The following is a 14,678-nucleotide window of genomic DNA, read 5'->3' as shown; positions in this document are numbered from 1 at the left end:
TCATGGCGGGGCCCTGGAGGGCCCTTCCTCTGGAGTCCAGCACCACGGTGTGTCTGCAGCCAGATTCGTGTGGGTTCCCATGTGGGCATGGCCAGCCTTTTTGGAAGACCTGTTTGAAGCCTCAGGCTTCTGCCGTATGGCCTAGAGGGCCACCTTGTCTGTCCACTGCATTTAGCCAGCCAGAATGTTGGTAGGTGGCAAGGTCATTCTGAATCAAAGGTTGGGGTGACTGGGTGATTGATTGAGACCCCCCAGGTGCAGGTAGTTTTTGGAACAGGGTGAGGGGAGCCTGGGTGTGCTTCCCACACACCTGGGGGCAGCATAGGGTCATCTCACTGTTGCTGGTCACCTTTTCCAAGAGAACTCACTGGACAGGGCATTCTATTCCCAGGCACACGGAGGGGACATACTTTTCTGATGTGCCTCAGTCTTACTCTCTAGAGGTGTAGGTGTTTACTAATGGGTGACTATTTAGTCCCCCGCGCCTCTGTGTCTCTGCAGACAAAAGCGTTGCAAAATGACTGTTGTTGAACTATCTGGAGGAAAAACAACGGGACCAACAGTTCCGGGGGGACTTGGGGTGGGGGGGTTGAGGGAGTAAGGAAGTGGTGTTAACAAACACAGGGACAAGGGAGCAACATGGGACCCAAAATGGTAGAGAGGGGGGAGTGGCAGGCCTGGTGGGGAATGATCAAGGGTAAGGTTGTGTAGAGAAGAGGTATACTCTAGCCCAGGTGGTGACGAAGCATGGTAGTAGGGCAGGAGGAAAGTCAAGGGAGATGGAGGAAAGAGCTAAGAGTCAAAGGGAATTTATGGAGGTCTAGACAAAGACATGTACATGCAAATATATATAGGAGGATGGGGAAATAGATCTATGTGTCTATATTTATAGGTTAAATACTAAGGTGGCGGAAGGACCTTGGGCCTTTACTCAAACACTCCCTCAATGCATGAATACTATCTCTTAATAAATTGGAACTCTATGATGCTCACTCTCCCGACACAACTGCTGAAGCCAAAGTGGGTGAACAAATAAATGTGGTGAAGAAAGCTGATGGTGCCCGGCTATCAAAAGAGATAGTGACTGGGGTCTTAAAGGCTTGAAGATAAACAAGCGGCCATCTAGCTCAGAAGCAACAAAGTCCACATGGAAGAACACACCAGCCTGTGTGATCAAGTGGTCCTGAAGGGATCAGTTATCAGGCATCAAAGAGCAAAAAATCATATCATTGGCTGCACACCTCCATGATAGGATCGCTGAAGACAAATGGGTGCATAAGCAAATGTGACGAAGAAAGCTGATGGTGCCTGGCTATCAAAAGAGATAGTGTCTGGGGTCTTAAAGGCTTGAAGGTGAACAAGTGGCCATCTAGCTCAGAAGCAAAAAAGCCCACATGGAAGAAGCACACCAGCCATTGCGATCACGAGGTGCCAAAGGGACCAGGTATAAGGCATCATGCAAAAAAAATATATATGTGTGTATATGTATATATATGTGTGTATATATATATATGTATATATATATACCATATTGAATGAAGGGGGAAGTGCAGAGTGGAGACCCAAGGCCCAAGTGTCGGCCAATGGAGATCCCTCATAGAGGGGTTTAGGAGAGGAGATGGGTCAATCAGGGTGCGAGGTAGTACCGATGAAGAACACAGCTTTCCCCCAGATCCTGGATGCTTCCTCCCCCCAACTACCATAATCCAAATTCTACCTTGCAGGGCTGGATAGGGCAGAGGCTGTACACTAGTACATATGAGGGCTGGAGGCACAGGGAATCCAGGGTGGACAATACCTTCAGGACCAAGGGTGTGAGGGGCGATGCTGGGAGAGTGGAGGGTGAGTGGGTTGGAAAGGGGGAACTGATTACAATGATCCACATGTGACCTCCTCCCTGGGAGAGGGACGGCAGAGAAGGGTGGGGAAGGGAGACTCCAGATAGGGCAAGATATGACAAAATAACGATGTATAAATTACCAAGGGCACATGAGGGAGGGGGGAGCGGGGAGGGAGGGGAAAAAAAATGAGGACCTGATGCAAAGGGCTTAAGTGGAGAGCAAATGCTTTGAGAATGATTGGGGCAAGGAATGTATGGATGTGCTTTATACAATTGATGTATGTATATGTATGGATTGTGATAAGAGTTGTATGAGTCCCTAATAAAATGTAAAAAAAGAAAAGGAAAAAAAAAGAAAGAAAAGAAAATGATTAGGGCAAAGAATGTACAGATGTGTTTTATATAATTGATGTATGTATTATATGTATGGACTGTGATAAGAGTTGTATGAGCCCCTGGTAAATTGTTTTAAAAAAATGACTGTTGTTTGTGACTTTGCTGCTAAAAGCATTGAGGGATAACTCAGTTATTTAGGATCTCTTTGAGACTCTCTTGAATCTTGCACATCCCTGTGATTGTCCTTGAACCTAGTGCTTTTATTATTCTAAAGTTAAGAAACTGTGACTAGTTAAGTAACATTTGCATAGATAAGAGTTTAGGAAAGTTTAAGTTCTTTGATTTTTGTTTTTGTGACCAATTCCCTTGTGTAAGAAAAATATAAAATCCAAGCTTCAAATATACTTGGGACTTCAATCCATCAGATTGGAGTCCTCCCGATCCCATGCTTTGTACATAGCTCTTTCTTTTCCTTTCATCCGCACACCTCAGTTCGAACCCAGCTTGATTCAGGATAGCTGGTCTAATCCCCTGTATAGAGGTGAGTTGTGGTGTCCTCCTGGCAGGCAGCTAGCAGTTTGGGGCAGCTCACCTTCCCATTGGGCACCAGCTTAGGGGCTCCTGCTCTTTGAAAATCAGTGTGGATCCTGGGTGAAGTGTCTCCTTCCAAATGGTTCATAGCTCAGCACAAACGGTGCTTGAGGGGCGGTGGTTAGTGTTCTGTACTATAGATCTTCGGTTGACTACTTTCCGGAAACAACGCATAAAACTGTAGGTCAAAATTGTTTTTGTAACATTTGGAGGGGAATTTATTGCCGTCTGCACCCTCCCTCCCCCCAGTTCTGTACCCCACACAGACCAAAGTTATCATTTCCATCTTCTTGGCATGTTCTTGCTCCGTTCCTGGGGCGCCCACCCGCGAGGCAGCTTGAAGGCTGCAGAGTTTTGTTATGACTCCTGCTTATATGAAAACCCCAGGCCCCGGTGGTGGCGTCGTGGGTTCTGTGTTTGTCTGCTGACCAGGAAGTCAGCTGTTTGAAGCCACCAGGTCCCCCCCCCCCCCCCCCGAGGGAGAAAGAGGAGGCTGTTTACCTTTGTAAAGAGTTCCATTTTCAGAAACCCACAGTGGCCGCTCTACCCTGCCCTATAGGGTCGTGTTGAGTCAGGATCGACTCAATGGAAGTGAGTTTAATTTTATAGAAAAAACATCGATCCTTATTTGGGGTTGGGATATAGGATGCACTTTGTAATTCCATACTGCTGGTCAACGAAAAAACAACAATCCTCAGTGGTTGCCACTGAGCCGTCTGGAGGTGTTCCAGAGTAGAAATGCTCCAGAGGGTGTTCTGGGGTGTAATCCTTACAAAAGCCGATCACCAGGCCTTTCTTCCGTGGATCTGCTGGGTAGGTTTGAACTGCCCACCTTTTGGTTAGTCATTGAGTGTCAACGGTTTGCATCACCCATGGGTCTCTGGTGCCGCTCCTACTTAACTGTTTCCCTACTTAACTGTTTCCCTTAACTGTTTCCACCTGTGGGTTCACAGGGATCATAGTAAAATGACAGTTGCGAAGCAGCAGTGAAAGTAATTTTATGGTGGGGGGGGGTCCCCACCACAGGAGGAACTGTATGAAAGGGTTGCGCCATGAGGAAGGTTGAGAACCCCTGCGCTAGATGCACAGGCTGTGTGTGTGCTTCAGGTGAGGAAGGAGGGGAGACGGAAGAAAAATGACATTGTCAAATTTCTCATTTCTTTATTCACTTATTTTTTTTGTTTTACATGGGAGAATAACACAAATTTGAACAGGAACCCATATTAGAAGTATACAATGTAATGAATGGTTACAATTTGTGTAAATCCTCTCTGAAAAAGAGGACATTAGCGATAGCCCTACCTCCCGAATCCAAACCTCCTTTCCAAAGGTATCGGTTACCCTGACTTCTCCACATCGCAGTTAACGCGTGCCTGCTTGGAACGCTAGCTAGGTGAATTCTCACAGCGCGTGCACGATTGCACCTGTGCGGCTGCAGCTGAACGCAGCTTATTGGTTTGCACTGCTTAGCTAGAGTTCCGTGTGTGATTCTGCTGGTCCATACCCGCCATCCGAAACTAGAGCATGTCTATGCAACCTTTTGCACCCTGGAAGGACATGCAGGGAAAAAGCGATTAGCATAATTTATTTAGAAAAACTTTCGAGTGTTCCCAGACCCAGAAGCCAACCCACAGCCTCATTCCAAATAACACATAAAACCTACAATAACCCAGGCGCAGTTGACAGCAGTGGCAGGCAGCTCAGTGCTGAGCTGCTGGGCGGCGTCCGGGAGGGAGCTGGGAAGACACGACGCTCACGGCTAGGGGTGTGCACTGCGTCTTGAATAGCCCGCTGCAAAAGAGAAGCCAGTTTTGCTTTCTTCCTCCCAGCATAGCTAAAACCCTTTCCAGATTTCATTCCGCTGGTGAAAACCGTTACTGATGTCGCTCTTTTGGAAAAGCGATGCAGTGAAAAGCCAGCCTTTGAAAAGCAGCGGGGTACATGTATCGTGATTTAATTTCATTTCACATTGATGGGGCGTTGGCTTTCTTCTAGGTTTGGCTGTGACATATTCATCTGTGTATATTTCTGTATGTCTGCCGGCAGACACACGTATGCGTACATTTCTATCGGGTATATTCCGAGAAATGGCCTATGTCTGTAAGCCTACGTTCAGGGTTCTTAGCCACTGAGCAGTTTTTGAAGGTGGTTCTATGATGGTTCTACAGTGCAGGAAGTTCAAGTTGCTCCCTATCCATGGCATTTTCAATGTTTTTGCTCTTAGCCTTCTGATAAGTGTGAAGTGGTATACAATTTGGGTTTCCTTGAAAATGAATATGATTGAACACTTTCTCAAATGTTTATTGCCCACTTGTATTTGTGTGTGTGTATGTGTGTGTGCGCGCGCAGTACTTGTTTAAGGTTTGGGTCCATTATTCTATTGATTTGTCTTATCGATTTGTAGGAGTTTTATTTTTCTAGATTCTGGATGGGAACTCTTTGTTGGTTGTATGTTCCAACCACCCTTTAAGCTTTTAATGAGCATGGAGATGATATCACAGGTTCATGTAGGTGCTCTGTACCCACAAACCACACATACATACACAGACACACATAGACACAAACACAGACACACACATAGACACTAACACACATATGTACACACAGCCACACATATAGACACACATATAGGGACACAAACACATACACACACACACACACACACACACAAGCACCATGTATCGTGCTGATCTCTTTCCAGTGAGCATGCAAATAGAACCCCGTGGCAGGGTGAAGCTTTTTACCCTTCCTTCTCCTTCCAGGTGCTGCCCGTGACTGAGTGTGCTTTCTTTTTGACGTGCAGGGTCCTTGTGGGTGCCCCGAAGGCCGAGTCCAAGTACAGCACGTCCGTGAAGTCCCCCGGGGCTGTGTTTAAGTGCCGAGTCCATACCAACCCTGACCGGAGATGCACCGAACTGGACATGGCTCGAGGTGAGCGGAGCTTTGTGCTGACATCTGTGGGTGGATGTCACGACCAAGGTGGACTTGGTTTCTAAGCCCCTCACCCTTTCTTTTTCATACTCCGGTGGGTTCATCATCACTCACCCATCCATCCATCCATCCATCCATCCATCCATCCATCCATCCATCCATCCATCCATCCATCCAACCATCCATCCTGCCATCCTGCCATCTTCCCATCCATCCATCCATCCATCCATCCAACCATCCATCCTGCCATCCTGCCATCTTCCCATCCATTCATCCATCCATCCATTAAAAATATGTATCAAGTAATCATTACTTACTAAGTGGTGAGTTACAACAAAACAAACAAGGTTTCTACTATTCTGCATCTTGAATTTTAGTGGAAAGGAGAGACATTAAAATATACTGTATATACTCGTTTATAAGCTGAGTTTTTCAGTACATTTTTATTACATTTTTTGTGGTAAAATTAGGTGACTCAGCCAATATTCGGGTTGGCTTATACTTGAGTATATCCGGTAAGTAATTGAGGGAGAAGAGGCCCAGAGGGAATGTGGGTGTTGGGTCCAATGCAGATTAGAGGGTCAGGAAAGAAGTGACCTTTACACACCTGGGCAAGTAGGGAGGTAGCGCTTCCAAGCAGAGGAAGTGGTGTGACATTCTGAAGCATGGAATTCAGACAGTGCAAGTAGAACAGTGATCAGGGGGAGACTGGGTGCAGATGAGTTGGCAGAGGCAGACTGGGGCTGATTGTACAGGGCTTAGCCGATCAGAGTTAAGTGTTAGGGTTTTATTTTACATGCAACGGGAAGGCCATGAAAAACAACGGGAGATTTTGAATTTTAAATAGGGATAGCCACAATCTGGTGGATTTTAAAAAAATTCATCTTTTGCCCAGCTGGAAGTTAATCATTTTATTAATCAAACAGACCTGCCTGAGTTCAGAGCATAATCCTTCTAGTTGGGAGTACAACAGGTTTTACCTTGAGAAGATCAAGTTAATAGCAGTAAGTTCATCAGAGTATGCTTAGCACACAGTAGGCATTCAGTCCATAGAAGCAATTTTATTAATAATCACTTCAAACCCTCACTTTTTCCATAGTACTTTTTCATCATGATCTTCTAAAATAATTTTTTTAAATGAGTTACCGTGATTTTCTATAGTAGGATGCTTCTCACACTGACTGGTTTGATTAATAAATTCTAACACATAACACACTAAGAAGCTTGCTTTAGGACATCAGCCAGGGCCCTGCTTCCTTGATTGAGGAAGTCTTGCTGTGAGAACTTGCTTGAATCAAAGTGGACAGAGGGATGGAGTTGATTCATATTTGTTTGCAAACTTCTTAACTCTTCCTGGGTTGATACAAACCTTTGGGCTCGGGCCACCTCTTGCAAAGCGTTCAGCAAAACATTGATCCTTCACCCATGTCCGGTCTTCTCTTTTTCCTCCAGGGAAGAATCGGGGCACCCCCTGTGGAAAGACCTGCCGGGAAGATAGGACTGATGAGTGGATGGGTGTGAGCCTGGCTAGGCAGCCCAAGGCTGATGGCCGAGTGCTGGTAAGTCATGTACTGGGGGTCACCCTGGGGCAGGGGACACTCTGAGAAGGAATGGCTTTGGTCCAGTAGGAAGGTCACATGGCACAGGGACAAGGGTGTGATGTAGAGGCTGCCGATTCTGAGCCTACTCCTTGGACAGATGATTCATGTTTTTATTTTTCATCTGTCAAATGCCAGTAATGTGTGGCCCGGGGTGATGAGATGGTGCTATTCAAAAATGATGGATGAAATATACCAAGGCGCATCAGTCAGTCTGCGGAAGAGTTCTGTGATCCTTTAATTCTGTGTTACAAGCCCTGCTTGCATGTAAAGGGTGCTTTGTAAATCTCACTGATGACATGCATGTTTTGGGGCATGGTCTTTTAAAAATGAGGTTAATCTGCACAAAATACACCGATTCCTAGAACACAGGGTTGGGTTTTGGTGATTGTTTGCACCTGTGTGAGCAGCGTCCCATCAAGAGATAGAATGCTTCCATCACCCCCCAAAGTTCTCTTCTTCCTGTCAGCATCGCCCTCTGCGAGCAGCCACTGGGATGCTTTGTCTTACCACAGACGACTAAAGCTTTCCAGAACTTTCTAAGAAAGAACTCTCAAGGCTGCTTTGACTCCAGGTTGACGTTTCAGATGAAGCTAACTTGCTCTCGGCCGCAAGTAATTCATTTCTCTTGTTTATGAAACGACATTTTGTGAAGTATATGGAATCATCTTGAATTAGCCATTTGTCTCTCAAAGTGCATGTGTGACGTGGTGCTTGGGGGAAAGGCCAGGAAAGAGCCCAGGAGGATTTCCCATCTTCTCAAGCTGCCCCGCCCACAGGTGATCTTTCCATAGATCAAAATTCACCTGCATATGTGTGATGTAAATCATCTCAAAATAAATCATATCAAATTGATCAGAATGAGCTGGAAGTGGAATTCCTCAGTCACCCTGGCCACGTTCCGAATGTTCCACAGCCACCTGGGCTGGCGGCTGTGTGTGGGACAACCGGGAGGGAGGGTCAGCCCATCGCCACAGAGTGTTCTGGACACAACCCAAAGTGGACTTTCTAATCGTGCTGGAGGTGTTGTGTTTTTAAAGACGTTGTTGTTGTTGTTGGAGTCCAAAACTAAAGTGCTCCACTCGCTCAGCTGTGGGGGGACAGGGCGGGAGAAGTTTCTCCTCTGTGCATACTCATGCAGCTTCTCTGCTGCACCTGAAGCTTCCCGTCGGTCCTCCTCCTCCATGGCGATAACCAGGGCTCGGACTTTGTGGGCCTTCTCTTGCCATCCTTCGGCATATACGTGAAAGCCTGAGCCTGAGAAGAACAGAGCCACCGGCAGCCACTTCTTGTGGGCTTTCCTTAGAGGGCTTCGCAGGATGCTGTGCCGTGACCCAGTGGGCTGTGCGCCTATGAAGTATATCCCCAGGTTTGCCTTGATTATGCATCTAGGCAAAAATTCTTCCTTTACCTGTCTGAGGAGCCCACGCGGATGTGAAACCTCTCCATGGCAGACGCTGGTCACCCCCAATCCACCCTTCATTCCTGAGCACACATTCAGCATGTCCCAGGATGTGGGGGAGCAGGCCAGCCCCCCGGTGGGGGGCGAAGCAGCTGGAAGGGGTCTCACCGCCATTGCAGGGCCTCCCTTGGGGAGCTGCTGCAGGTCTTGTGGAGGTGGCCTCCTCCCACCCTCCGTGTGTCCCGTCCCGTTTCCACCCTGGAATCACTGCCACCCGCCCAGCCCTGGCGCCCCTCCAGCTCGCTGCATTCCTCCTGACCCTGGCTGGACGACTGAGTCCCAGGGGGCCAGACGCGCCTGCCCTTCTGCAGAAAGAACAGGGAGAGGCTGATTCACGTCTATAAATCAAAGGATGGCCTGTGGTTGTGATTCAGACCACCCCCCAAAACAGAACAAAAATGAGGAGACTGTGGCTGGCGGCCACAATCTTTCTAAGAGGCTGGAGTCTGGCAGCAGAGTGGGCTCCCCTCTCCAGGGATGCTGCGGCCGAGAACCTGGCACCAGAGGGCCTGGCAGAGGGTCCCCTGTGCCTGCAGAGGACCACAGCAAGGGGTGTGAGAGATTTAGCAAAGGGAACGCAGGAGGCCGAGCTGGAACACTGGCGGATGTTGGTGCTGGGGGTAATTTCACTCTAATTAATTCCACACTGAGCTGTTTTCCTCATGTTTTGCGCAATTCCCGAATCGCGTTTCGTAGGCGCTGCTCTGTGAGTGCTGCAGGAAGAGGCGGCACCTTGCACCGCCCACGTCCTGCCTTGCTCTGGACACACGTGCTCTCTTGGTCAGCAAGGTCTGTCTGAATGCCCCCTCTTCACCCCCCACTCCCCATTTGGGCTCTGCCCTCTTCATGAGGCCCAACCTGATGCCCCTGCCCTGCAACTTCATCCACAGGAGGAACCCAACTGACAGTACTTTGTATGGTGTTTCTGGTGTGTTTTGTGAGGGTGTCCTTTTTAAATGGGAGCCACTTGAGGGCAGAGACTTGAACTCTTTACCACTATTGGTGCCTGGGGCGAGCTCCCAAGGAGTGTTGTTCACAGGTTCGTGGCAGTGGTGGAGGTGGTCGTGGTCACGGTGCTGGTCGTGGTGGTAGTGATGGTGGTGGCGGCAGCGGTGGTTGTGGTGGTGGTCATGGTGGTCGTGGTAGTGATGGTGGTAATGGTGGTGGTTGTGGCGGTGGTGGTCGTGGTGGTCGTGCTGGTGGTGGTGGTGGTCGTGGTGGTCGTGGTGGTGGTGATGGTGGTTGTGGCGGCGGTGGTGGTGGTGGTGATGGTCATGGTCATGGTGGTGGTGGTGGTGGTCCTGGTGGTGGTGGTAGTGGTGGTGATGGTCATGGTCATGGTGGTGGTCGTGGTGGTGGTGATGGTGGTTGTGGCGGCGGTGGTGGTGGTGGTGGTGGTGGTGGTGGTGATGGTGGTGCTAGTGGTGGTGGTGATGGTCATGGTGGTGGTGGTGCTAGTGGTGGTGATGGTGGTCATGGTGGTGGTGATGGTCATGGTGGTGGAGGTGGTGGTGGTCGTGGTGGTGGTTGTGGCGGCGGCGGTGGTGGTGGTGGTGATGGTGGTGCTAGTGGTGGTGGTGATGGTCATGGTGGTGGTGGTGGTGGTGCTAGTGGTGGTGGTGATGGTCATGGTGGTGGTGATGGTGGTCGTGGTGGTGATGGTGGTCGTGGTGGTGGTGATGGTGGTTGTGGCGGCGGTGGTGGTGGTGGTGGTGGTGGTGGTGATGGTGGTGCTAGTGGTGATGGTGATGGTCATGGTGGTGGTGGTGGTGGTGCTAGTGGTGGTGATGGTGGTCGTGGTGGTGGTGATGGTCATGGTGGTGGAGGTGGAGGTGGTGGTGGTGGTGGTGGTGGTGGTGATGGTGGTTGTGGCAGCGGCGGTGGTGGTGGTGATGGTGGTCGTGGTCGTGGTGGTGGTCGTCGTGGTGACAGTTGTGGTGGTGAGGTCTTGTTGAATCGGTTCTGACCCACAGTGACCTCATGCACCATCCTCTGGATTGTTCCTCTGTTGGAGCCCATTGGTCCAGCCACAGCATCAGTCCATCTGATGGAGGCCCTCCCCGTTTTCACTGGCCACATTACCAAGCACAATGGCCTGCCATCCCCAGGGACATTTACTTCCTCCTCACACACGAGAGGAAGTTTCCAAGGACCATCCTTGCTTCCAGAGACCATGTGGCTGTCCTCCTTCTGAGACAGATTTGTTTCTTCTTTGGGCAGTCTGTGGGCAACCTGTTAGCATTCTTTGCTAACAACCAAGGAGTGATGTCTGAGAATGTGTTTGAATAACAAAGGGCTGCTCTGTCAAGGTTAATTCAATTAGAAATGGAACTGGGTGGCATCTTCTCTTGATCGTTGGTTCAAAGTGACTGATGGCAGTGACCACTGGCAACAAGGTCACAAACGTGGCCACCAGGTGTGCATTTCAGCCATGGAGGTTTCCTGTCAGCAATTAGCTGATGCTCTGGCCTCTCAAGTCTCCCCATCAAGAGCTGACTGGGAGGCAAGCATAACTTGTTCGAATTACAGTAGGCGGTTCTTTGTTTGGCAAACATGTTTCTGAGAACACGGGAGGTGCCCGGGGAGTGTGGTGCATTAGAGCTGTGTCCCCAAGGGTGGCCTTTTAGAAGTCCGGTGCCAGGCTTGGAGACGGCAAAGGGAGGGTGCATGCTTTTTGAAAAATGGCATCTGGCACTGATTCCAAGGGAAGAACAGCTGAGCACATTTGAAAGTTGTGCCGGGAGGGAAGTGTCTCCATGACCAAGGGTGTTTCCTGGACAAAGGACACAGCATCCACCTCCAGCAGGGCCCAGGGCAATGGCCGGCCGGGCAAACAGACATTGCCTTAGTATCTGCCAGTCTCAGCTCTTTGCCCATGGTGGCCCTTCCGGCCTTCTCTCAGGAAATGAGGACGCTGGCGTGAACAGACATTGGGAAGGGGGTCAAGCTGAGCTTCCTGAGTTCAGAGCCCGCGTCGGGACTTTTTGGAAATGTTCTCACCGCCTAACCCTGTGATTCTGGTGTGAAGATGACATTTTAATACACGGGGGGCGGTGGGGGGAAAATCACTCCTTACCAAGACCAACGACCAAACCCTGCCTGAACATGGCCTGCTTCTCTTTGGCCCGAGTGGGCAACTTCCAACGGTGACGTGCGATCTTCTACTTTTTCATCAGTCTCCCGGGCTCAGACCACACAGCCTACCAGCCTCGAGATGCTGGCTGGACGGAAGCCGTGCTCTCCAGCTCCATCTCCTTGTCATTTCCTTCCTCAGCATCAGGCTGCCCCTATCTCTCCCCCGCTTCCCATCTGCTGTTTGCAAAGTTGCAGGGTACGTGCTGCCTCCACTCCTGTTACTCATTTCCTGATCGTTGTGGCTTTAAGGCAACGTTTTACTGAATGATAACACACAGACACTTGTTCACCGGGGCAGTCTCACAACAATACCCCGAGCCCCACATGGTCCCCTCCGTGGCTCTCTCAGTCCCTGCTCCTCTCTTTGGAGGGGGAGTGTTCTGGGAGTCTGGGGACATCCCAGTCCTGACATCGGTCAATCTTGTTCCCAGCCTCCTCCCCATCAATCACCGCGCTCAGCAGCCAGAGCCTGGCCTGGGCTGTGTGGGGTGGTCCTGGAGACAGGATAAAAGCTCTGGCCAGTGTGTACCTGGGGGGAGCCGGGGGTGCCTCTGTGGTCCAGCCAACAGGAGGGGCTCAGTACCCACCCCTGCCCTCCCCAGGAGGGATGTGCTGTGTCTAAATCACAGAAAAAAGCCTTTTAAAATGAAGTGTTCCATTTTCTTCCTTTTTTATCCCCTTTCTTCTTTTCGGAGGTAAAACAATTCATAACCTGTAACGCGCCAGCTTCTCAGACTTGTGGTAAAGCTCCACCCTCTTCCTTAGAGCTGTCTATGAGCAGGTCTTGCTACTTTCAAAGGTTGCTCCCCATTTGCTGTCTGGCTTCCCAGCTCTGCCCCCTGTGTTTTTTCTTGCGCCAACTCATGTGGAGACATGGATGGAGTCGTTAGTGCTTGGAGACAGTCCTTAGGAGTCTTGTTTTATCCCCAGTGGATGTGTGTGTGTGTGTATCACGATCACTGGGGCTACGTACAGCCCTTTCTGTCAGTTATATTCGGGCCACTGTTCCTTGTTTCCCATTCGGCTCCTGCCTCTGGCACTCTGGTCCCTGACCTCACAGAACGCTGTCGGCTCAGCTTAGCATGAATTGCAGTCTGGATGCTGTAGGAATTCTCCGAGATTGCTCCTTAAACAGTTTATGGCCCTTAATAAAATGGGGAGACAATAAATTAGGCACGAAATGCAGCGAATCCTGCCTCATGGGCGCCTCGCATGCATCTGACTGTCAGAGACGGTGCCATGGTCAACATCCGCCTCTTGTTAGTGTCCCCAACACAGGAATACCACAGAGCACGGAGGCCCTAGCAGCCAGTAGCTTGGCTGCATCATAAAACCAGACCCATGGTCGTTGGGTGGGCTCTGACTCAGAGCCACCTTGCAAGACAGCAGAGAGCTGCCACAGCACCCCCCCTCCCCGCTCCCCAAGGGGTCCACAGCTGAGATCTTGACGGAAGCCGAAGGTCACGTCTTTCTCCCGCGGTGCCACTGGTGGGTTTGTACTGCTGTTCTTGTGGTTAGCAGCTGAACGCTCACCCACAGAGCCCCCGGCCTGCCTTGAACCCATGGACTAGAGCATAACGCATTGACCCACTAACTAGGTAATATTAAGTGGTTCCAATTTGTAAGCCCTCAGAATCGAGGCAGACCTGCATGTTTTTAAGAGACACATTTAACTGTGTAGCAGTGTGGAGTGATTTGGGTTCCTGGGAGGCACCAACATGTTCCCAGGGGCTGTTAGCCCAGAGGTAGGTGGTCTGTACTCTCCCACCAGCAGTAGCATGGAAGAAAGACCTGGTAACCTACCTGCATAAAGATTACCGTCAAGAAACCCTGCGGAGCTGTTCCACTCACTCACACTGGCTTGGCATGAGGCAGAATGGGTTTGGTTGTTTGTTTGCTTGTTTGAATGGACTAGTTATCTACTTAGTAAGATCTTGTAATAGGTTCCCCCCTCCCTAACTTTCTGCTTCTCAACTGATTGTGAAAGATGCTGTTTGGGCACACAACTATCCCTGGGGGGAGGCGCGAAGGTGGCTCTCAGTATAAAGCACCCCCCCCGCCCCCCCCGAGCCTGTTTTATGCAGTTTACTGTTGCCACAGGGGAAGAGGCAGAGTGTGTGTACTCTCAGGTGTTGAGGACCACTCTCAGGGAGGCCCCTTTTGTGGGAGGTGTGGGCCCTGCTGGCGGGGAGGTTGGTGGGCAGTGATTACATCGTGGAGTGTCATCAGGGATAGTGGGTGCTGGAGAGTCTTTCCCTCACTGGAGGCCCCTGGGTGCTCCCTTTGCCCCCAGAGTGATTATTTCAGGGGTCCTGGGACCTCTGGGAAGGGCTGGAGGCGCAGCAAGCAGTTTCCAGACCTACCTCAGGTGGTGGGTTTCCTTGGCTTCGCAGGAGGGGGTTGGAAGTTGTCTCTAAAGAGACAAGCCTCAGACCCCATGAAACCCCCCTGGCTGTACTAATGGGCTCTCTGGCATAGCACTTGCACCGTCTGATTCTCAGCCCCTTTCTGGAAAGTGAGTTCTAAGACAGGCCCCCCTGTTTCAGGGCTGCCTCGTGTGTCTAGGTCCGTTGGTGTTACACAGCCTGCAAAGACACACACTGACTTCAGGGCGTGGTGACTGAGATGGTAAAAACTTTCCAACAATGTAACCACCGATGCCATTGAACAAGTTGTATAGGAATTGTTAAATGAAAACCAAATCTGTTATATAAATTTCACTAAAACACAATAGAATTTTATTTTATTTTAATTTAATTTTTTAAGCAAAAGGGAAGAAATGTAT

General features: G+C 49.9%; 1 protein-coding gene across 1 annotated transcript in view; it reads left to right on the top strand.

Annotated features, from left to right (window-relative positions):
• The window catches only part of ITGA9 (integrin subunit alpha 9), a 367,262-nt gene that overhangs the window by 18,283 nt on the left and 334,301 nt on the right, over nucleotides 1–14,678 (top strand). The window contains exons 2-3 of the mRNA XM_075547054.1: nucleotides 5,571–5,698; nucleotides 7,151–7,257. Coding sequence (XP_075403169.1) covers nucleotides 5,571–5,698; nucleotides 7,151–7,257 — 235 coding nt within the window. The remainder of the gene's footprint in view (nucleotides 1–5,570; nucleotides 5,699–7,150; nucleotides 7,258–14,678) is intronic.

This window comes from Tenrec ecaudatus, chromosome 4 (assembly GCF_050624435.1).
Source record: "Tenrec ecaudatus isolate mTenEca1 chromosome 4, mTenEca1.hap1, whole genome shotgun sequence".
In the NCBI taxonomy this organism is placed as follows: domain Eukaryota; kingdom Metazoa; phylum Chordata; class Mammalia; order Afrosoricida; family Tenrecidae; genus Tenrec; species Tenrec ecaudatus.
The sequence above is the reverse complement of the archived record's forward strand: the minus strand, read 5'-3'. Positions and strand labels throughout refer to the sequence as shown.